At 35.3% G+C, this 22470-nt stretch overlaps 2 protein-coding genes and 1 long non-coding RNA gene across 3 annotated transcripts; 1 reads left to right on the top strand and 2 right to left on the bottom strand.

Moving 5' to 3' along the window:
- Positions 1-3593: 3593 nt before the first annotated feature.
- LOC107640813 (uncharacterized) lies at positions 3594-5603 on the bottom strand. Its single transcript, XM_016344311.1, has 3 exons — positions 4697-5603; positions 4394-4624; positions 3594-4297 (listed from the first exon to the last, which is right to left on the bottom strand). The coding sequence occupies exons 1-3, from the start codon at positions 5601-5603 to the stop codon at positions 3594-3596; spliced, it is 1842 nt and encodes a 613-aa protein (XP_016199797.1).
- A 3957-nt stretch (positions 5604-9560) lies between these two features.
- Positions 9561-16465, top strand: LOC107643757 (chaperonin 60 subunit beta 4, chloroplastic). The gene is made up of 14 exons (XM_016347487.3): positions 9561-9956; positions 10062-10187; positions 11268-11405; positions 12013-12108; positions 12299-12541; positions 12702-12936; positions 13619-13788; positions 14399-14476; positions 14578-14649; positions 14887-14991; positions 15156-15248; positions 15336-15428; positions 15756-15882; positions 15974-16465. Exons 1-14 carry the CDS (start codon positions 9810-9812, stop codon positions 15994-15996), a joined length of 1746 nt encoding a protein of 581 aa, XP_016202973.1. The 5' UTR covers positions 9561-9809; the 3' UTR covers positions 15997-16465.
- Positions 16466-18763: 2298 nt separating this feature from the next.
- Positions 18764-19584, bottom strand: LOC107641966 (uncharacterized). The gene is made up of 3 exons (XR_002363296.2): positions 19391-19584; positions 19237-19292; positions 18764-19156 (listed from the first exon to the last, which is right to left on the bottom strand). It is a non-coding gene; the product is annotated as an uncharacterized LOC107641966 (long non-coding RNA).
- Positions 19585-22470: the final 2886 nt, after the last annotated feature.

The raw sequence follows: 22470 nt of genomic DNA, 5'->3' as shown, positions 1-22470 counted from the left end.
CTTTCGCGTGGGATGGGTGTTTTGCAAGTGACGCGTTCGCGTCAGTGACGCAAATGCGTAGCCCGTTTTGTGCTAAACGCACACCAGCCACACGATTCCAGCCCAAATTTCTGGGCGTTGGATTTTTACGCCGATTTCCAGATCACGCGTTCGCGTGAGTGACGCAGACGCGTGGGAGGTGTTTTTCGCGACTGACGCGAACGCTTTTGCAACGCGGTCGCGTCGCACTTTTTTTTTATGCAATTATGCAATTATGCAATTATACAGTATGCAATGCTAATGACTAATATTCAGGGTCAATGAAAATAATATAATATAAAAACAAACAACACAAAATAAAATTGAAAAAGAAACGACCATATCATGGTGGGTTGTCTCCAACCTAGCACTTTTCGTTAAAGTCCTTAAGTTGGACATTGGATGAGCTTCCTGTTATGGTGGCTTATGCTTAAATTCATCCAGAAATTTCCACCAATGTTTGGAATTCCAACAGCCTCTGGGGTCCCAAACTAGGCATGTAAAGCTTTTGAGCAGCTTCAAACAGATTCTCAGGCTCCCGGGGTGTTAAATGTCAGAATATTTTCCAGGATCCCAAACTTTGCTTTTAAATCCGCCGTTGTCTTGATCTATATTCTTTGATCCGGGCGGTTTAGAAATTGTATTCTCACCAAGATGACCAAACGTCTTCCAAGACCCATTCAATTGAACTTGATACCAATCCTTGTACTTCGAATCGAAGCGTGGAACCTTATTGAATCTTACACACCAGCTCTGAGTACGAGCCATTTCCCTCTTACTCTTAAAGCCGCAGAGAACTCTAAGCTGGCCATATGTTTCAAGCAAACCATATTCAAGTGAAAAAGTAAAGATAAAGGTTAAGGATTGTACCCACTTGAAGCTTGTATTAGGTGGTAATGGCCTTGGGACAAGTGTTTCCAGTGGTTCTGTAAGTTCTACTCCCTTGTATTCTTCTGTGAATTCCTCCACTTCTTTGCAAAATTTTTCAACTGCAACTGCGTCCTGATCAAAGTCTTCTATGTCTTCCTTATCACTCAAGTCATACGTTGGAGGTTGAGAGAAATCTACCTCGACATCATCTTTGTATTCACTTGGATAAGATTCTTCAGGCTCAAGGAATTCAGTTGCGGATGTGAGTTCGTGATTAGGAGAGCTGGATTCATGATCATCACTGCCTATGGAATCAACTTCTTGGTCTGTTCCGTCCAATTTTTCACAAGGTATATGCTTTGGAGGTTGTGCACTGTCCTATTTGGCATCAATTTCGAACTTCTCAGCAGAATCCTTTACAGCTCTCGATTCCCATGGAGGTTCAGCATCTCCTAAATCTTCAACGACTTCTTCCTCTACAACTATCATGGCTTCCTCCACTTGTTCCAATACAAAGCCATGCTCCTCATTGTCCACTGGAGTTTTTAGTGTTTCCTTCATGCTACGCTCTTCTTTTGATTCTCCACATGCAGCCATGGGAGTATTTTGAGCGCTCAGATGTCGGGAAGCTATTATATTTACTACCTCAGTTAAGGCAATAGTGAGTTCCAGCATGCCCTTTTCCATCCTCGCTTGCCCTTGAAGAAGAACACGAAGTTTGTCATTCATTGGAGGTTGGGGTGGGTATGAGGGTTCATTGGTTGGGAGAGAGGGTTCAAAATAAGAATGCGGTGGTTCTTGGGAGTAATTGGATTGGGATTGTGGTGGATAAGGGTCATACGGTGGTGAATGGTGAAAAGAAACTTGTGAGTGTGGTGGTTCAAATCTACGTTGAGAGGATGGTCTATAAGCACAGGGTGGGGCTTGTTGGTAATTACAAGGTGGTCCACCATGCCTATCAGCTTGGTATGCATTGTAGAGTGGTCCTTGTCCATGATATCTTGGAGGGTGTTGTTGCCTAAAGGGTTGATCAGGGCCTCTTGGCTCCATCCATCTTTGATTGCTTAGACCTTGATGCATATTCCTGTTACAGCTTCCACTCCTTTCAACAAATTTAGAACCAAACTCAAAGCGAGAGGGGTGAGAATTCATAGTAGCTAATAGAAATAAAAGGGAAAAACAAAAACAAATAAACAAATAAAAGAAAAATATTTACAATAACTAATAATAAGGCACACGTTTGCAGTTCCCCGGCAACGGCGCCATTTTTTGAACGATCGGTTTTTCTATCGGTAAAGAAATATAAAAATATGATTGCGTTGTAAGTATAGCTTCTAAACCAATAGAAAATCCTTTTGTACAAACATTTTGGTTGTCACAAGTAACAAACCCCTTTAAAATTGATAATCGAAGTATTAAAACCTCGGGTCGTCTTCTCAAGGAACTGCAGGGAGGTGTTCTTATTATTGGTTATGAGTTTTGTAAATTGGGGGTTTTTGAAATAAAGAATAGGTAAATTAAATGACAGGAAAAATAAATTAATAATTATAAAGAAAACTCTTGGCAAGGTATGAGAACTGGAAATCCTATCCTAGTTATCCTTATCAGGTGTGATGAGAATTGGATTTTGCTCCCCACTAAGTCAACCTCTAAATATGAAGGTAAGTCAAGTGGATAAATCAATTTAACACCTAAAGTCCTAGTCAACTCCTAAGGAAAGACTAGAGTTATAGGAATTTAAATCAATCAGCAAAGATAACAATTATCAATCATGATGAGTTTGACAACTCAAGAGTTACCAATTAATCAACCAAAGCCAAAAGGGAAAAATCTAAATTATTTATATAAATAAAGGAAAACAATCATAATTCTGAAATACCTCAAATTATATTAAATAGAAAATCAATCTAAACATAAAGAGTTCATAAACTAAATTGAGAAAATAAGTAAAAGGAACATTGAACCTGTAATTGAAGAAGATGAAATCCTACTTCCTTTAAGAGGAATCCTAATCCTAAATCCTAAGAGAGGAGAGAACCTTTCTCTCTAAAAACTACATCTAAATTGTGAAAAGTGAATAATTGAAGGCCTCTCCTATGAATGGATGCATTCCCCACTTTATAACCTCTAATCTGTGCTTTTTGTACTTGGATCTGAGCCAAAAAGGGTTTCAGAAATCGCTGGGAGCATTTTCTGCAGTTTCTGGTGCGTAGCGTCTGTCACGCGTCCACGTGGATCACGCGGTCGCGTCATCTGGGAGTTTTCCTTATCACGCGTTCGCTTCGGTCACGCGTACGCGTCATCTGCGTTCTGCTCAAGGCGTGCGTCCACGTCAGTCACGCGTTCGCGTCGCTGCCTTTTCGCGCTGGGCATGCGGCTACATCGTCCATGCGTTCGCGTCACTGCCAGTTTCTTTAAAAACTCCATTTTGTGCTTTCCTTCCATTTTTGTATGTTTCCTTTCCATCCTTTAAATCATTCCTGCCTTAGGAGATCTAAAAATACTCAACACACAAATCACGGCATCGAATGGTAATAAAAGGTAATTAAAATAATTATTTTTAAAGCATAGGAAACATGTTTTTCACATATATCATATAATAAGGAAGGAAAAGTAAAACCATGCAATTTCACATGAATAAGTGGGTGAATGGTTGAATAAATCACTTAAATTGAGCACAAAATATATCATAAAATATGGATTTATCATGCGTCCTTTGGACAGGCCTTGTTAAGGTCTGTATAGTCCACACACATCCTCCACTTACCATTATTCTTTCTTACCATTACCACATTGGCTAGCCAAGTGGAGTATCTGAGTTCTTTGATGAAGCCGGCGTTGAGTAGCTTTTGAGTCTCTTCCAAGGAGGTTGCTCTCTTGTCAGTGCCGAGGTGTCGTTTCTTTTGGGCTATAGGTCGGACTGTTGGATTGATGGCCAACTTATGACAAATTACATTAGGATCTATTCTTGGCATGTCTATCGGGATCCATGCAAATAGGTCAACATTGCGTCTCAATAGCTCGGTTAGTTGGTCCCGTTCTTCTGCCTTAAGTGCGTTGCCGAAGTATGTGTACTTGGATTGGTCGTTCTCGGTTAATTGGATCTTGGTTAGATCGTCTGTTGGCATCGGCCGCTCTTGATGGTTGGTTCTGGGGTCCAAGTTGGCCAGGGCAGGCAGTTGATCCGAGTTATATACTGCTTGAACGTATTGCTGTTCGGGTTGTTTTGGCAGTTCGTCTTTCAGACTGGCGTTATAGCACTGTCTGGCGTCTTTCTGGTCTCCGTGGATAGTGATGACTTTGTTGTCCTGTGAAAGAAACTTAACACACAAATGCACAGTAGAAACAATAGCATTGAATGCGTTCAAGGATGGTCTGCCTAAAATGATGTTATATGGACTTCTGCAGTCTACAACAAGATATTGTATATCTATTGTCTTACTGTTGGGATATTCCCCGAAGGTGGTTTGTAACCAAATATAACCTCAGATGGAGACACGCTCACCTGAGAAACCTACCAGTTCTCTGGAATATGGTTGGAGATTCTTGTCGTTGAGTTTCATCTTTTGGAAAGTTGAGTAGAAAAGTACATCGGCGCTGCTTCCTGGGTCCATTAGGATCTTCTTTACTAATGGTTCCCCGACTTGCGCTGTGATGACAACCGGGTCATCTAGGTTTCGATCATTTGCTTTGTAGTCTTTGGGGACGAATGAGATTTCCGGTCTGTCCTTATCGACTGGTTAGGATGTGGTGGATTCTGTCATCGTCATCATAGCTCGGTACGACCTTTTTCGTGCCGAACTTGTACATCCGCCACCTGCAAAACCACCAGAAATGCAGTTTATTATTCTACGCGGTGGATTGATATCGTTATCTACCTTTTTCCCTTTATCTCGGGAGTTGTCGGTCGATTTGGATTGTTGGCCGAGATCGTCTGTGCTTCGCTTCCTTCCTCGGCTGTCAATATATTTGTCCAGTAGTCCTTGGCGGGCGAGCTTTTCGAGGACGTCCTTGGCTATTACGCAGTCGTCCGTGGTGTGGCTGTACTTCTGGTGGAAGGCACAATACTTTGATCTATCCACATGACGATGGTCTTGATATGTACCGGCCCTGTTTAGGGGTTTGATAAGTTTTGAGTGCAATATATCTTTTATGATGTCCTCCCATTTTGCGTTGAAGAGGGTGTAGTTGTCGAATTTGGGTGTTAGCCTGAACGTTCTCGTATCCGTTCTGTTGTTTGATTGTCTGTTTCGCCTTTCTTTGTCTTTGTTTGGGGTAGGTTTATCTGCTCTTTGTAATGCTCGGAATTCTTCCACCTCGATTTGGGTAGTTGCTTTTTTGTGGAACTCGGCCAGGGTTTTTGGTTTTGCAATGACTATGGATTCTTGGAATTTCCCTGGTCGGAGGCCGCTCTTCAAGGCATGGAGATGGACTTCGGGGTTTAGGTTAGGTATTTTGTTGATTGCTTCAGCAAACCTGGTCATGTAGTCTTTTAGGCTTTCGTTCAGTCCCTGCTTGATGGTGCTTAGGTAGTCAGAGTTATGGACGTATATTTTAGATGCGGCGAAGTGGTTGACGAACTGGTCTGCTAGTTCGTCGAAGTTAGAAATGGAGCCTTCAAGGAGGTTGGAAAACCAAATCAGAGCGGCTCCATCTAGAAAAATTGGGAATGTGCGGCATAAGATCGTGTCGGAATCCTTATTCATGAACATCATGGCCTGGAACTTGGTGACGTGGAAATTCGGATCTCCTATTCCATTGTAGGGTTTTAAGGTTGATGGTAAGGTAAAATTTTGGGGCATTTCGAAACTCATGACTTCTTTGGCGAAGGGGTTGGTTCTTTTTTTGGTGGTCGTTTTGGTGGTTTTGGGGATGGTGTGTTTAGTTTCCGACGTGTGCTCGTCATCATTGTCCTTGTTTTCGGTACTTTTGTGTTCTCCTTTGCTTCAGTCGTGCCCCATATGTCGCAGGAGCTCAGCCATTTTTTTATTCTCGGCCCTGAGGGCCTCGTTGATTGCTAAAATTTTCGCCTGATTGATGGAGGGAGCATGACTATGCTCGTCCGCCATCTCCTATGTCCTGCAAAAGGAAATGAAGAGATATACGTAATATAGAGAAGGTGGGGTTAGATTAAAATCTGGGCCCACGGTGGACGCCAAATGTTCCTGTGTGAAAATGAACTTCGAGGTATAGCTCGTCTGGCTAACACCTGAACTGATTTTCCTTGGAGTACAGAGTATGGAACGTCGTCTTCTTGTGGGGAGGCGGCGTTGGACACCTGCAAAGGGACTCCAACGCTCAAGTAAGTATGAGTGTGAAAGAGTTCAGAGTAGAAATTAGAATGAACTGCGTACCTTTAGATTAGTCACTCGTTAGCACTTATAGTGAGTTGTTTGAATGGTTTGTTACCTGGATCAGGTTTGTTATCCGTATCTTTGTTGCAGGTTTGACGGGGTTTATGCTGGCCGTTGTCCGGATTTATCGGGATAATGATTTCCTGAGTGGGGTGGTTATCTTAGAGAAATTATCTCTATCAACTATATTAGGTTCCGAGATTGTTGTTGTTGTAGGCCAAGGTTTGGGTAACGGATCAAACTATTTTTCGATTATTAAAATTTTTTATAGCCCAACATTCACTCAACCCATTAAACCAAACATCAATATTTAAAAAAAATAAACCAGTCATGATATTATCGGTCCAAGTGGACCACAATATACTATTTGCAATTAGAGTAAGTATTGAATCACATGTAAAATTATAGAAAACTTGAGACATGATTTAGTGCTTTACAATTGTTTGGAGTATTAAAACTCCTCTTAGAAAGTTAGGAATAAGTTACGGTATTGTAGTTTAAATAATATCTTTTTTGGGTAACAGTTTAAATAATGTTCGGGCTAACATTATTTTTTGGTTTTTACTTAGGTCTGTTTTAGGTTTCTTTTATTTTTAAATTGCTATTGGATCTTTACAAAATTATAATAGAAACAAAAAATTAAAAACTTCTTAACAAAAAAAAATTAAAAACTTTAAAAAGTTAAAAAGACAAAATACTTCTTTATAGTGAATTTCTAAAAAAAGTATAATATATTTAATTAATTGCAAAAAGATACAATATTTTTTTAGGAATTAGAGTTGTTTTTTTTTTTCAAAGATAGGGAGACTATGCCATTTGAACTATAATTCATGGACAAGATTAAGGTTGTTTGATTTTTAAAAAATAAAATAAATTATGTTTGAATGTAAAAAATGTAAAATTATTCCTATTGAAGATTTAGTTTAAACTTTTAAAATATCCATTTAAAGTTTAATTAAAAAGACAAAAATATATTTTTAATATTAATGTTGTTTAAATATATTTAAATTTAAAATTTTGAATTTAATATTAAAAAATTAAAATATCATGTTTAGGATAAATTTTAAAAGACCAATTTTTTTTAGTATTAATGTTATTTAATAAAAATTAAAATGTTAATTTTTTTTGTTAAGGCCAGTCACCCAGTCCAACACAAATAGAGACTTGAAAATCCTACTCCACCCAACGTCTAATACCATCTCCTTCGTTACTGTAGTTCGTGCACCCTTAAAGCAAGATTGGGATCTGTAGAAAAACTTTTGACACGGTTTGTTTCTCAACGTTCTGGTTCCGCAGTCATCTTTGCTCCTCTTTGGTCACATGTAATCTTTCCTCTGTACTAGATTCAAGCCTTCCAGTGATCGGCGACGCTTGCTCCACCTCGGTTTCAAGAGGTTTACTCTCAGGCGTATGGGTCTTGCCTTCGGCCGACGCTGCCGCTTGTCTTCAGTGGTTCCGTATTGATTCCCTGATGCTATTTGATTTCTGTCCGCAACGGCTTTAAGTCCCTAATATTTTAAAATTGGCTCAATGTTGTCCTACCGTTAGGGATCTGTTAACAGAATTGGCGTGGGACAAAATTGAGACGATTTTAAAACGTTAGGGACTTAAATAAGACGAAAATGTTGGGGGACAAAAACGATACATAAAATTAAATTTTAATTTTATCTTTTAATAATATCAATTTTTTATGGTACATCGTTATTCAATTATTTTTTAACCACATCTAAGTAAATTAAACTTAATCACATTACTTTTATTCTAAATAAATTTATTTTTGTTTTATAATTTTACTCTTAAAGATTTTTACTCATCATGAAATTTTTATAAAATGACTAGTACATCAACTTACGAAAAAGAAAAAATGATACATATACAATAAAGTATAATATAAATTGTACTTTTTGTCTCTAATGTGTCGAAATTCTTTAACGTTTAAGAGTAAAAATCTTTAAAAGTAAAATTATAAAAAAATAAATTTACTTAGAATGAAATTAATATAATTAAGTGTAATTTACTTAGATGTGATTAAAAAATAATTGAATAACTATGTACCGTAAAAAATTGATATTATTGAAGGATAAAATTAAAATTTATTTCTATATATTATTTTTGTCCCCAACGTTTTTGTCCTATTTACGTCCCTAACATTTCAAAATCGTTTCAATTTTGTCTCGTCATCAATTCTGTTAACAGATTCCTAACGGCTGGACAACATCGAGCCAATTTTAAAACATCAGGAACTTAAATAGGACAATTTAAATATTAGGGACAATTTTGAAACTTATCTCAAACGTTGAGAACAAAAATAATACTTTACTCTTTAAATAATTAAAGTTGTTTTATTAAATTAAAAAATAAAAATTTGAATTCTAATTTTTTTTCTTGGGTAACTAAAACACGGGAATGTGAAGTTGAATTTAATTAATAGAACTAAATATATTATTTAGTATTAAATTAAAGATGTTCTTTTAGAATTAGATTACTTAAATGAGTTAAATGAGTTAGAAAGTAAAATTTTGAATTTTAATTTAAAACAATAAAATAGGAACAAATAGTTACTTTTTTAAATTAAATAAATATAATTAATCATATAAGTATAATAATACGAATACGTTTATTTTTATCCAATTAAATTAAGTTATTAATTAAATTATATTTATTTAAATTTTAATTTAAAAATTTATAATTTAAAATTTTAAATTATGTGAATAAAATTAGATTAAATAAAAATAAAATATACTAGTACAATTTAGATCGTACTGTAATGAGTTTATGAAATTCTAAAACAAATAAATCTTAAAAGATAAAAATAAAAAAAATTATTATGGGAAACAATAATCTTTTTTTATTTTATTTTAGTAAAAAAAATTAACATTAATAAAATACTAAAATTAAAAAAAAACGATGCTTAATAAGTAAAGATGAGAGATTAATAGTTTATAATTATTTTATAATTTTTATTTAAAAGTATAATTTTAAGTTAGTGTTAATTTTTTAAATATTAACTTTTTTAAAAAAATATAATTTTTTGGTATTAATTGTTTAAGGATGTTATCAATATACGATAAAAACTCAATTAATAGAATACCTCTTAAAATATTATGCTAACACACGATTATCATATTGATAATGTAAAGGAGTTTCAAAACTCTAAATATTAGGAATATTTCTACCTAGTTCACCAAAGTCCAGCTTTTCCCACCAAAAATATTTCCCAAACTCAAATTAGGTCGATCTCTCATATTTTGAAAAATCGCAAATAAATCCCATTTTTCTGAAAATTCCGCATATATAAATTTTTCTTCGCCACGAAACGGAATAGTGCCAAAACCAACCCAAAAGATATTTTTTCTTCGCATTTTCTCCTCAAAGATAAGAGTTTACGGATATTTCTTCGACTCGAGAGTCTAGAGTGTCACTTGCCACTCTTATCCGGCCTCCAGGCTCCAACATTGTCCAAACTCCAAACTTCTTTCATCACTGTTCAAATTATTGCAGCACGTATTACATTATACAAATCGCAACACAACACAGCACAGCTTCCAAGTAAATTAAACCATAGCAATGGCATGTTCTCCATCACCTATATCTGCATTCTCCTTTGCCAATTCATCACTTCCAAGACCCCGAACACCTTCTGTTCTAAATCCAAGAGCTATGGCCAAAGAGCTTTACTTTAACCACGATGGTTCAGCTACAAAGAAGCTTCTGGTAATAATAATAATAATAATAATAATAATTATAGTAGTAGTTGTTGTTTTGACACCACAAATTTTGTTTAGATTTTGTTGGGTTCACTAAAATGAGATGATGCAGGCAGGGGTGGACATGGTGGCAGAGCTGCTTGGAGTTACATTGGGTCCAAAGGGCAGAAATGTTGTGCTCCAGAATAAGTATGGACCTCCCAAGATCGTCAATGACGGAGAAACTGTTCTCAAAGAGGTTTCTTCCTTTTCAAAAATTCATTTATTTATTAGAAAATATAATATATTATATATTTATATCCACAGTTCTATTAAGAACAATTCTAATTTTGTGCGAAGAGAAGGAATACGAGGGCATAGTTTAATTTGAAAAATTAATAAAATAAAATGATACATCTTTTTAAATAGATATCTAATTATATATTTAAAGAATTTTCATCTCTTTACTATTCTTCTTCTTCACAGGATGCACCCTCTATTAAATAAGAGTAAATGGTCAAAATTATTCTTAAAAGATTACTTATTTTTAAATTAGTTTTTAAAATTTTTTTTTTAATTAAATTCTTCCTTCAAAAATTTTAAGTTTGTCATCTTAGTTCTTTTGTCATTTTTATTGCTAACGAATCAAAATTTATGAACGTGACCCGTTAATTAATACCATATTAGCCACAACACATACCAAATAATTCTAATTAATTACTAAGATAATAAATTTATACAACTAGATCAAATCTTCAATTTAGAATTGATTTAATCTAATTTCATAAACTTATCATGTTAGTAATTAATGTCATAAGCAATAGAATAACTAATGTGACTAGCTTAAAATTTTTAAAAATTAATTTAAAAATGAGTGATCTTTTAAAAATAAATTTAATCATTTATTCTATTTAATAACTTTAGCAATCCTCTAACAACAACAATAACTCTTTTGAGTTTAATTTATGCATGTAACTTGCAACGTCATTTTAAAAGACCGGTAAAACTTTTGTAATAGTTATAGACAATAAACATTGAAAAAATAATGCGAAAGAGAATATATGGGTTTCACATGGCTGGAAACTTTTGTCTCACAATCATTAAATACCACCCTGAGTAGCTGATGTAGATACTTTGTAATCATTTTCAATATCAAGTAATCGGATTACATTTAATTATTCAAAACAGTATTATCCATCGATTTCATTTTTATGGGAATTTGTTTGAGTTGAACGTCTAGAGTTTTATGATGAATTTCTAGTCTAACAATTTGACACGGTTTTATGTTCTCTTTTATGTTTATTTTGTTTTATTTATTTATTTTCAAATGTGATTTTAGATTGAATTGGAAGACCCATTGGAGAATGTTGGAGTTAAATTGGTAAGACAAGCAGGTGCAAAAACCAATGACCTTGCTGGTGATGGCTCCACTACATCCATTGTTCTTGCTCACGGCCTAATCACCGAGGGCACGAAGGTACACACACAACCACTAAATCAGTATCATTTCTTCTTCAATTACTTCACATTGAGTAGATGTTCCCTTTACTTTAAGGGTTAAAAATCAGAATCACTATATGAAAGAAGAAGAAAGAAAAAAAAAAGGAAAAAAATTTAATTGGCTGGATTCCTGTCTAAGCTAATAAGATTCTAAGGCGGAAACTATTTCACATAGTGCACTGCCTCCGAGATAGCCATAAGATCAGCAATATAGTTGGCAGTTCTTTGAACCAAGCTAATACTGGTCTTCCAATTTTAATTTATAGTCTCTTGAATCTTATGCACCAAGTCGTTTCTCATAATGTTATCATCACTTTGATCTCTATGCACCATTGAGAAAGCCTCCAAACAGTCTGTTTCACGAAGCAAGAATCAAACCTCTCGAAAAGCATGAAGCTTCGCATGGAAAACACTAACATTCTCTAACCTCCCCATGTAACCTTTCAACTAGTTCACTTCCGACTTGTGAATAACGCAACCAAACCCACCAGTACCTAAAAAAGTGTTGGTTAATTTTGGTGCTTCCAGATTGTAAGGTATTGTCGTATATTGATGTGCTCTTGTTTTTCCCTTTCCTTTTGTAGGTTATTGCAGCTGGAATGAATCCTGTTCAAATTGCTCGTGGAATTGAGAAGACAGCAGCAGCACTTGTTGCTGAACTCAATTTGATGTCAAGAGAAGTAAGCTCCATCTTGATGTAACTTTTCTGGTTCTGTTTTGGAGAATCGGGGATTTCAAGAATCATAGTAAAAAAATTATCCGGTTGCAGATGTTGGTTTAATTATGGTTTTTGCTGGCTGCCAATTGTCACTTGTCACTTGGAAAAACTCAAAGTCTTGCTGAATTCAACAAGATTGGTTGCATTTGTAGGTTGAGGATCATGAACTCACACATGTTGCTGCTGTCAGCGCCGGGAATGATTATGTTGTTGGAAACATGATTTCCGAGGCCCTGCATAAAGTAGGAAGGAAGGGAGTAGTGACAATTGAGAAAGGAAGGTGCACTGAGAATAGTCTAGAGATAGTGGAAGGAATGCAATTCGATCGCGGATATCTTTCGCCATACTTTGTAACTGATCGAAGAAAGATGACTGTTGAACTCCATAACTGCAAGGTATAACAGCTATCATGTACATAAACTTCAAAAATTGGTGACATGTATTAATACTTGTATCTTGTACCAATACTCATTTGGTGCTTCTGCATTAATATTATGTTAGAATCTTTTTTCTCTAACTTGTGCATCCATATTGGTGCATAATTATTTGTTACAGTTGCTTTTGGTGGACAAAAAAATCACAAACCCGAAGGAGATGATTAACATATTGAACAGCGCTGTGATAGAGAAGTATCCAATTATGATAGTTGCAGAAAGCATTGAGCAAGAAGCTCTAGCGCCGATTATAAAAAATAAGCTCAAGGGTGTGCTAAAGGTAGCTGCAATCAAGGCTCCAGCATTCGGCGAGCGCAAAACGCACTATTTAGAAGACATTGCCATCTTGACAGGAGGTACAAGATCAAAAGTTCTTCAACTTAGAAGCTTAATCATATTGTGTTACTAAGAATCTAGTGTTATATTCAAACAGATGAACTCAGCCGTTGCATGAAATTGGTTTATAACTTGAAAAGGGAAGGCAATAACAAATAAATGAAGCACTAGTTACCATCTGCACCATTGTAATTTAGGCTTGGATTGATAAAGTTTTTTGGAGAAGTGCTTGTGTTTTCAAAAGCACAAATACCACGTTTTGTATTTGGTAAATAAAAAAATCATGTACTTATATTTATAGTTTATAAAAGATAGAAATGCTTTTAAAAATACTTTAAGAACGAGCTTTTTAAAATTAGTTTGTTCTTATCATAATTATAAAGTCTAATATAACCTCAGCATTGATAAATATCTAAATTTACTCTTATATTTATATCTATTGTGATTTTTTAAAATCTTAAAACTCTTTTATTAAACACACTTATTGCTACTTGTACTTGCTAAAAGTTATGTTTAATTTGATTTACCAAACATAAATGTTATAACTTTTAAAAGTTATTTTTAAAAAGCCAGCTTTAATGAGCTACTTTCAAAAAGTAAGAGTTTTACGAAATCAAGACAGGTCTTGAAGTGAAAGCTGTTATTCTCTACTGATTTTTACTTCTTTTCTTTGTTGGCTTTTCAAACTTTTTTTTTCTACAGGTACTGTAATCAGAGAAGATATGGGTTTGACACTTGAAAAAGCTAGCAAGGATGTGCTAGGTTCTGCTACAAAAGTTGTCATAACAAAGAATTCTACCTTAATAGTTACCGATGGGACTACACGATCTGCTGTCGAAAAGAGGGTTGATCAAATTCGGAGCCTTGTTGAGGTGCATGCAGAACTTTGGCTTTTGAGATTCAGCACATTATGCAGAAAATGAAATATAAAAAAATATCGCATTTGACTAGTGTTAAGTTATACAATAACATATTGCACGGTTAACATATATAGGATAAACTATTGGTCCCAAAAGATTTAATCTTTGACAAAATAGTCTTGGAAAAAAGAAATGAGTGTTGCCCCTCCAAATATGATTCCAATTGAATAAAATGCACGATTTTTTTCATTAGTGTCAAAATGGCTCATTTGTTGGACTATTTAAACAGATTATTTAGAAAGTATATAAAAAATTGAGAAAGAAATTCAATTTCAAAAACATTTTTCCAATCTACTTTTTTAAATTTTTTCCAAAAAAAGTTTAAAATTATTATGTTTAAAAAATAAATAGGCTTAGAAAAAACTGCTTTAAAATCTAATCTCTAAAGTTCTTTTTCCAAATATGTTTTTCTATATTTATTGCATTCGGTTTGATAGTCTTTGAAGGAACAAAATATCATTTCTTTGGTTTGAGAACCATTTTCAAAAATTAATTTTTTTTAAGCCAAAATGGTAATTTACTCAATATAATGGGATTAACACATTTTATTTCACACTTGCAGAACACTGAAGAAAATTTCCAAAAGAAGATATTAAGTGAAAGGATAGCAAGATTATCAGGGGGAATTGCCATTCTTCAGGTAACGTGAATCACATTTTATTTTGCACCTTGATAATCTAGAATGTAACGTTCTTGCTTCTAAGTGCATTCACAGTTTAGCACGTGAAATCTAAACCATAGGTAGGAGCACAAACACAAGTAGAGTTGAAGGACAAACAACTAAGAATTGAAGATGCTCTCAATGCAACCAAGGTATTCCCATTTCTTAGATCTAACAAGAGATGATAATACTATGGTGAATAGCGAAGATTGTTTGTTTTACAATAAGAAAAATATTAAAAAATAAAAATATCATGTATAATGCACACTTGCCTTAAAATGTAGTTACAATCTCCATTTTTTATCCAACTTCATTCTTCACCAAAGAAATTCCCCTAATGGGATACTGTGCTTAGTCAATCTCTAAACTTCTGACTCCAAACATTGCAGGCAGCAATCGAGGAAGGTGTAGTGGTTGGTGGCGGCTGCAGCCTCTTAAGGCTATCCCAGAAGGTGGATAGCATAAAAAACCTCCTAGAAAATGAAGAACAAAAGGTAATTATCTGCTTTATGAAGCTATGTCTCCCATCATCTTAACTAGCATAGAATCTATAACAAGGTTCATACCAAGCCCTTCCAACTAAGCATGCTTTATGTTGCGCATTTTTGTCCGTTTGAGAAATTTAAATTTTATCTAGAATATATATATATATCTGCAGATTGGAGCTGAGATCTTCAAAAGATCTTTGAGCTATCCTGCTAGAATGATAGCCAAAAATGCTGGTGTAAATGGCAACGTCGTCGTGGAAAAGGTTCTTCTCAGATTTTTCCGTCTGCTGCAGCTTTTAGTCAATTCAACTCATAACAGATATTGAATCGGGACTTCTTGTGTGTTGCAGGTTTTATCGGATGATAATGCGCATTTTGGCTATAATGCTTCGAAAGAACGTTATGAGGATCTTATGAAGGCCGGAATCATGGATCCAACAAAGGTTAATTTTTATTTCTGCCATTGATTTTATTCATTATGACGTGTAACTGTGTAAGTAATTATTATAAGATTCAAAAGCAGTATGCCAAAATAAGTATCTTATTGTATGAATTTAATGAAGCCAGTGATCACAGGGTTTCTGGATCAGAAATATTGACTAAAGTTCTCTATCCATACTAATATTATTCATTTTATAATGATAATTTTGATAGTTCTTTTTTTATGAAAAGGAGGAGCTTGAGTAGGTGGAAATTATGGAGGAAGCGGGAACAAATTCCACGTGAAAAATTAATCTTTGATACTTAGTTATTAGTTTTGTAATCTGCAGGTAGTTAGATGTTGCATAGAGCATGCAGCATCTGTGGCGAAGGCATTTCTTACATCTAATGCTGTTGTCGTGGAACGCAAGGAAATATGGCGCATTCCCAGGATAAACCCCATGGCTGCTGCCTCAGGTAATCAAAATCCTTCTATTTCAAATGATCATTCATTCTCACTATGTCAATTTTGGTCCTCAAATGGCATTGTTGAAATTTGATTATTCAGGTTTAGGACCACTTGGGCTTTAAGAAGGAAAATTGTACAGTGAAGTTGAGCTTCTAGCAACTGGCTTATATTTAATTACCATACAAGAAATTTAGGCAGAGGGAAGACACAACAAATGCATTTTTTTTTCATTTCGGTGGTATAAATGATGGCATCAATTCGTACTAGAAAACCCAACTTAATTTAATTGGTGATGGCTAGCTTGAAGGACTGCATTAAAGGGAAGTGCTTAACATGTGTATAGAAGGAAAATATTTGTTACATTTCAGTTACTACTTCGTCCAATTTAAGCTGTGGTTGTTACAATTAGATTTTTTAGCTGTAGGCTGCAGAATGAATGTTTTATATATGTAATGCAATATAGTATGATGTTAACGAGATCAAAAAACATAGAAGTACTGCATGAGTGATGCTGATGAGCCATATGCTCGTGTGCACAACTCTTGTTCTTTTTCTTCATCTTTCAGATATTTCTAGTTCCGTAGTTCTAAACTTTGTTGCTGTACTTCTCTTTAATTTCTAAAACTTTTTCTATTAGTTTCTTGTAAAAGTCAATATCGGTATTTCCACATGTAATTGGACAAAGGATTCGATGGTCCCAGAACGTTTGGACTATTAAATGGTTTCATAACAAAACATGTTTTTTAAGTTTTTTAATAACCGATAAATAGTCTTTATCTAATTTTAATTATAAATTAACTCCATATATTTTATTTAATCATAAAAACTATTTTTTATTTTATAAATTATTATTTTATCATTAATCTATTATGTTTATTAACAATAAAAAACAAAAACAATAACGAATTAGATCTTCCATTGATCGTAATAAACTTTTTGGCTATTCCAATCGATTAAAAGATTATATTTGGTCTGTGACGTTCGTCCAGGACTGTGAAATTGTGTTTCTTTAAAAATCAATCGCTTGGATTATCAAAACAATCGATTGAATTTCAAGTTTCCCATAACTCAATCGATTGGACTACAAGTTGTTATCACAAAACAATCGATTGAAAATTGCAAGACAGCATGGTTTTCACAAAAATCAATTGATTGGTCATATTACCCAATCGATTGAACGATGACTAAAATGTGGGTTTTTAATAATTCAATCAATTGCTTATACTACCCAATCAATTGAATGCTTCAAAACAACCTGAGGTCTCACAATTCAATCGATTGGTTGTGTTACCCAATCGATTGAAGTCGTCAAAACAATGTGGATTTGCATATCTAGAACTTGATATTAATGGAAAGAATTGAGGCTGATCCTAATTCACTAAGAATTCCATCCCGTCCGTCTTTTAGTTTTAGCTATATTCAGATCTTGGAACTCTGATGTCAATTTTGCATTCTTATAACATTGTCTTCTTGAGCTTATTCACTTGAGCATGTAAACATGATTGACTGCATAAATGAATGGGACTCCAAACTTTCAGTCTTCTTTAGGATAATTGGTTATGCATTCTCTCTTTTGGATAAATGATAATATATTATACGTATTTGAATAGACTTGTGACTTTTTGTGCTTAGAAATTGTAAGTGATGGTTAATCAATTTTATATGTCTTTTATGTATCATTTACTGAGAAGCACAACCAATCGATTGAATTCGGCAAATTCATATTGTTTTGATGACTTCAATCGATTGGGTAACACAACCAATCGATTGAATTGTGAGACCTCAGGTTGTTTTGAAGCATTCAATCGATTGGGTAGTATAAGCAATCAATTGAATTATTAAAAACCCACACTTTAGTCATCGTTCAATCGATTGGGTAATATGACCAATCAATTGATTTTTGTGAAAACCATGCTGCCTTGCAATTTTCAATCGATTGTTTTGTGATAAGAACCTGTAGTTCAATCGATTGAGTTATGGAAAACCTGAAATTCAATTGATTGTTTTGATAATCCAATCGATTGATTTTCAAAGAAATATAACAGTCCTGGACGAACGTCACGGATCAAATATAATCTTTTAATCGATTGGAATAGCCAAAAAGTTTATTACGATCAATGAAAGATCTAATTCGTTATTGTTTTTATTTAACAAACATAATAGATTAATGATAAAATAATAATTTATAAAATAAAAAATAGTTTTTATGATTAAATAAAATATATAAGATTAATTTGTAATTAAAATTAGATAAAGACTATTTATCAGTTATTAAAAAACTTAAAAAACATGTTTTGTTATGAGACCATTTAATGGTCCAAACGTTCTGAAATCATCGAATACAGTGCCATGTAATTGCCTCGACTAAAAATATAGTTTTTTCCTCCCTAAAATTTATAAATTACTTAATAGTCTTAACGTTTTTATAAGAATCAAGTTTTTCTTTTTTAACCAACAATTAATCAACAAAATAGTGGATGAAGAAAGATTAAGAAAAGAGAAAAAAACATTTAAAGGTCGAGTTAAAAAAAAAAATGGTTTTCAATTTCAATGACTGGCCATGGGATCATAATCTAGTGACTATCTCACTATGCTCCTTAATCAATTTGACGAGGGTTTGTATCATAATCTAGTGACTTTCATGCTCTTTCATTTTCTTAACAATATAGGTTACTCCAGAAAAAGATCAAGAAACTAAATAAATTAGCGTGGAATTCATGAAAGGAGTTTTGATCTTCAGGCCAAAACTAACAATTAAATATCCAACCAATTCTTATTAATTCATCAACAATTCACAACACGACGTCACCATTTACCATAATTTACTAAGTAGGAGATACCTCACCCTCTCACAGTCTCCGATCCAAAATTTCACATCAAAACTTTTCATAGCCAATTCAACACAATATCCATTAAATCAATCATGCATACATACATTACAACACCATCAATTTCTATTAAACTTACCAAAATATTTAATTCTCAAATTCATAACATATCACAATATTCAAAACAATGATACACACTAAGCCCCATACCATCATCAACAATCATCATCTAACACTATCTTAAAAGCAATTAACCTAGGTTTTCACATAATTTTACATAATACCTACTCGAAATCAAGACCCATACCTTATTGACGGCAGTTTTTTAACACTTGAATTCTCTTTTCGATCACACCGAAACCTCAATCAACGGCACTAAGCCTCCACCAAATGCTCCGCAAGCAGCCCAAGCATTCAATTCCGCAACAATCCAATGCCAAGTACTCAGTTCACTCTATTAAATCCAATTTCATCAAAATCTCAACTTAAGGCTCATATAAATTGGGGGTTTCAAGGAGAAAAAGGTCAATTTACCTTATCTCGTTCAAAACTTGTGTGGAAGCTAACTACAATCCATGCTAGAACTTTCTCTATTGCATCAAAATCATAAAAATCTCAACACTCCATACCCAAAACGCAAAAATAAAAGAAAACTCGAAAATGACTCAAGGTTCTTAGGAGTACTTACCTTAAAAATGGTATAGAATCAAAGAGGAAGTCGAGAGCGACGCATAACCGCAAACGGGTCTTCGATCAGAGCTACGGTTGAAAGTTATATGGATTTGAAGTTTGTGATGAATAGTGAATTTTAAGGTTCTTCTCTTCCTCTCTTGTCTCTATTCGTGTCTCACTCTCTCAAATGTGGGGAATGTGTGCTGAAATGAGTGTGTCAAGAGTGTGGTGTGGGTATATGTAGTATGAACTTGGTCCAACATGAGCCCATTTGTGATTTTTCGTCCGTTGGCCCTATTTTGAGCCAAAACCTTTAAATAAGTGTTCGGACTTTCGTTCTAAATATTTTTCTTTTCATCTTTACAATTTTCACTTTCTTACATGCAGTACCGGATGGAATTAAGCCCGTACAGCTAACTTTAACGTTGATATGCGCTTTTTCGAAATTAATCATATCTCTGTGTAACACCCTACCATACAGAGTCTTATGCTTAAGTCATAATTCTGAGAAGGCAAGGTATTACGACCTCTAGAATTAAAATTTAGTACGTATAGTAGTATGAATGATTGATTATAACTAGGAGCCTTTGTAGAAAAAAGGGTAGACAAAAAACGTAACTCGAAAGCGCGACACTCCGATCGATAACGTAACGAATAGGGATAAGCTAACGCGAGATTATATATATACAAAAGAGTGTCAAAAACGGAAATATCAAAACTCAAATCCGGATGCGAAGATAACCGGTCCGAGCATAGCAATATATACATATAATAAAATAAGGAAACCCCAAAGGAAACCCAAAGGGACACAAAAATAGAGAACCTAGTCTCCAAAGTCCCCTCTAAGAGAAGTCATCACAGTTTGTATTATTCAATGGAGATAAAAGTATCTAAGAGAAATCATAAAATCAAAACAGAGTCCCGAGAATAAGGATCTTCGCTAATCCAGAAGTCTCCTCTTGAGCAACTTCTCCTCTTGAAGCATCATCCAAGCCGCATATAACGACTTCCGACTTAACGCATTCGCCACTACATTCGCCTTTCCCGGATGGTAATTCAACTCAAAATCGTAGTCCTTTAATAATTCCATCCACCTTCTCTGCCTCATATTAAGCTCTTTCTGATAAAAGAGATATTTCAAGCTCTTGTGATCAGAGAAGACTTGGAACTTAACCCTATAGAGGTAATGCCTCCACACCTTTAGCGCAAACACGACCGCAGCGAGTTCCAAATCATGCGTAGGGTAACTAACTTCATGCGGTCTCAACTGGCGTGACGCATACGCCACCACATTATGATGCTGCATCAGCACGCATCCTAGACCCTTTAGTGAGGCATCACAGTACACCTCAAACGGTTCGTTCGGCTCAGGTAACACCAACACAGGTGTAGTGGTCAACTTTTTCTTCAACGCCTGAAAGCTCTCCTCACACTCAGGAGTCCAAACAAATGGTGTGTCTTTGCGGGTTAACTTTGTCAGTGGCAAGGCTAATTGCGAAAAGCCTTTGATGAATCTTCGGTAATAGCCAGCTAAGCCCAGAAAACTCCTTATCTCAGTTACTGTGGTTGGTTGCTTCCAATCCATCACAGCCTCCACCTTAGCTGGATCTACGGCTATTCCCTTCTTACTCACCACATGACCCAAAAACTTTACCTCATCCTTCTAAAACTCACACTTAGACAGTTTCGCATAGAGTTTCTTCTCCTTTAGAATCTGTAACACGGTCCTCAAGTGTTCCGCATGCTCTTCTTCAGTCTTGGACTAAATCAGTATGTCGTCAGTGAAGACAACAACGAATTTATCCAGAAATGGACGGAACACTCTATTCATGTAATCCATGAATACTGCAGGAGCGTTCGTCAGCCTAAAGGACATTACAGTGTACTTGTAATGACCATAACGAGTCTTGAAAGCGGTCTTAGGGATATCCTCACCCCTCACCCTTATCTGGTGATAACCGGATCGCAAATCAATCTTGGAGAAAACCCTAGCTCCTTGTAACTGATCCATGAGATCATCAATCCTCGGCAACGGGTACTTATTCTTTATCGTGACCTTGTTCAGCTGCCTGTAATCCACACAGAGCCGCATACTCCCGTCTTTCTTCTTTACCAGTAACACTGGAGCACCCCACGGGGAAACACTTGGTCTGATAAAATTCTTACCCAACAAGTCCTCTAACTGAGACTTTAGCTCGGCCATCTCTAATGGTGACATTCTATAAGGAGCACTTGAGATTGGTCCCGTCCCAGGCACCAATTCAATAGCAAACTCGACCTCTCGGTTAGGTGAAAATTCATCAATGTCATCGGAAAACACCTCCGGAAACTCACACACCACTGGAATCTGTTCCATCCTTTGATCATCACCCAAAACACCCGCGGTTAACAACAGGATATCCTGACATTCGATTCCGGAGCAGTTCACCATCATCAAATTCAAGTAATAATTATTCACCACAACCGGCCCTTCTGTATCTTCCGGCAGAAAGTACACCGACTTTGTAGAACAATCAAGCAGGACATGATTCTCAGATAACCAGTCCAATCCCAAGATAAGATCAAGACCGATCATCGGTAAGCAGATTAAGTTATGGACAAAATCACGCTGCTTGAACCTAAACGAAACTTTCGGGCATCCTAGCCTAGTTACCATGGCCTCATGGGTAGCATTATACACTTTTAGGTCATAACCTAAGGTTACGATCTTCAATCCTAACTCATGGGCTTTCTCAAATGCAATAAATGAATGCGATGCTCCCGAATCAAATAAAGCATTTAAAGTTTGACCAGCTATTTCACAGTCACCTCGGATAAGTGCCTCAGATCCCACAGCACCTATAGCTGAAGTGGTGAACACCCGACTAGTCTGCTGTGCCTTTCCGGCACTTTGTTTCTGCTTCTCCGGACAATTTGCGGCTCTATGCCCCGCCTTTCCACAATTGTAGCACAAATCCCATCCGGCCTTGCACGGTTCTCCCGGATGGTGACTTCCACACCTAGTACAAGCTTGATCATTCTGAGGCTGCTTTCCAAACCTTTTCCCTTGGGAGTTGTTGTTGTTGGGCCTCCTAAAAGAACCTCCCCTCTTGAAAG

The sequence above is a fragment of the Arachis ipaensis genome, chromosome B5, assembly GCF_059453495.1.
Source record: "Arachis ipaensis isolate K30076 ecotype BB chromosome B5, ASM5945349v1, whole genome shotgun sequence".
In the NCBI taxonomy this organism is placed as follows: domain Eukaryota; kingdom Viridiplantae; phylum Streptophyta; class Magnoliopsida; order Fabales; family Fabaceae; genus Arachis; species Arachis ipaensis.
The sequence above is the reverse complement of the archived record's forward strand: the minus strand, read 5'-3'. Positions and strand labels throughout refer to the sequence as shown.